The 2,204-nt window shown below is 39.5% G+C and overlaps 1 protein-coding gene across 1 annotated transcript; it reads left to right on the forward strand.

Annotated features, from left to right (window-relative positions):
* The first annotated feature begins 1,634 nt into the window (after window positions 1–1,634).
* LOC104423872 lies at window positions 1,635–2,204 on the forward strand. Its single transcript, XM_010036312.2, has one exon. It carries the CDS (start codon window positions 1,635–1,637, stop codon window positions 2,202–2,204), a length of 570 nt encoding a protein of 189 aa, XP_010034614.2.

Consider the following 2,204-nt stretch of genomic DNA (forward strand, 5'->3'; position numbering starts at 1 on the left):
CCAAGTCCCCATACCCAAAATCTCTGGTTCGTAGGAGTAAAGTAAAACTCCCGTTACTCCCGTTACTTTACTTGGTTTCTAATTGACCCACCAAAAATAGATTATTGGTGATTCCTAGATAAAATCAATTCCATGTTAAAAACTTGAACTTAATCGCGAATTGGTATGGGCTTGGGAGAGCTCGAGTTAAGTCTAAGCTTAACAATCCGTTAGTCAAATCCTAGGTGGTTCACTCCTGAATATTTTAGTCGCGACATATAATCTTAAAATTTTATGCAAAATTTCAATATAATCTTTTCAATAAACTGATGTGACATATTGCTAATGTGGTGATCCATAAGTTGTCTACGTCAGTGTGTCATGTAGGATGGCTGATGACAACTATGATGTCACGTTAGCAATTTCTAACGGAAGTTGGCTGGAAGAATTGTATTGGGATTTCGCACAAAGATTTAAGACTATATTCACGATTTTGAAAAGTTCTGGACTGAATTTAGATTCATAAATAGGTTTATGACTAATTAGGTAATTGTGTTAGTAGTATATGAAGTGGCTAAGCAAATCCCATGTCATCAGTAGGCTTTGATTACATCAAGAGACTAGACAGGATTTTCACTACCATGGGAAGGTTCTTCATTGTGCCAAATCACCAGATAAAAACATAGCCTTGTGACTGCGAAATAGAAGAATCCAAAACTTCTTATTTAACAACTATATTAGCTCATTAAGGATGTGTTTATTTCGCGAAAAATAAATGATTTGTAAAATATTCTTTTTGAAATGTCACTTATATCGTTTTAGAAAATGAGCGTAAAAATATTTTTATTGTTCACGAAAATGTTTAGACATAAATTGTTATTTATAATGATTGACTAATTATTTCAACGTAAAAATGCTATTTAAATCATTCGATACTTTTGTTTCCCGAAAAAACTCAAAATTAAAATATTTTCTGAAAATATTGGTTAGCTTAAAAAAGTTAGTCAACAAAAAATGTTTTCATCATCGACAACAATTTATGAATAACTATTTTCGTGGTAATTCATTTATTTTTCTAAGCGGTATAAGCAATTTTTTGGAAAATATTTTCCAAATTTTGAGTTTTCTCTGCACCCTAACTTATGCAAATAATATGTAACAACGTTCACGCGGACATGGCCAACATTGGCGAACCTCGACTGTGTATTAGTCAACCCGAGATTGACGAACTTTGTCTTCTCAATAATCATTAAAAAGACACAGTTAACTGTTCCATTTCCCAAGTTGACCAAACCCTTGCGTCCCCGAAGTCAAAAAACTCGAGCTTCTCGATTGTAGATCGAGAGTTGGCTGAAGACCCCACAATAATCTAAGCTTCAATATATATATAGTATTATATTCCTTTTCAGATTAGAGAAAAGCGCGTTCGTCTAGAAAGTAAGAAATTTCGACATCGATGACTTTTGGCGTGTGGGACTCGAACGACGTCTTCTAGGAAGGAGGGTTCGGCAGGCACGGAAGTCTATATAAACGCCCACCTCCTCAATTCATTCCCTCACAGCTTCTCCAGATTTCCACATTCGTTCTAGAGAAAGCCCGTCGAAATCACACAGAAACATCACCTTCTGTTCGGAAAAAGAGAGAAGAGATCGGCGATGTCGAAGCCCGACCATGAGTCCCTGAGCCACGAGGAGGCGAAGCGCAATAAGAGGATGAAGTGGACGATCGGCATCACTGCCTTCGTCATCTTTCAGGTCGTCGTGGCCGTCTTCTTCGTCCTAGTCATCATGAAGTTCAAGTCCCCCAAGTTCAGGGTCGGCGAGTTCGACGTCCAGACCTTGAACGTCGGGACTCAGGCCTCGCCCTCGTTCGACATGAGCTTCGTTGCTCCCATCCGGATCAAGAATACCAACTGGGGTCCCTTCAAGTACGATGCGACTACGGTGAGCTTCATTTACGGAGGCGTTCAGGTAGGGCAAGCAACGATTCCAAAGAGCAAGGCCAACTTCAAGTCCACCAAGAAGATCGATGTGAACGTGAGCTTGAGCTCCACTAGCAGTTCGAATCTAGGGAGCTCGGAACTCATAACGTTGAACAGCCAAGGCGAGCTCAAAGGGAAGGTGACAGTTATGTTCATGTTCAAGAAGACGAAGGTGTCCCAGATGAATTGCACCATGGCTGTCAATACAACAACAAAGGCAGTCCAGTCCCTGTCATGTAAATAA

Source organism: Eucalyptus grandis, chromosome 10 (assembly GCF_016545825.1).
Source record: "Eucalyptus grandis isolate ANBG69807.140 chromosome 10, ASM1654582v1, whole genome shotgun sequence".
Taxonomy (NCBI): domain Eukaryota; kingdom Viridiplantae; phylum Streptophyta; class Magnoliopsida; order Myrtales; family Myrtaceae; genus Eucalyptus; species Eucalyptus grandis.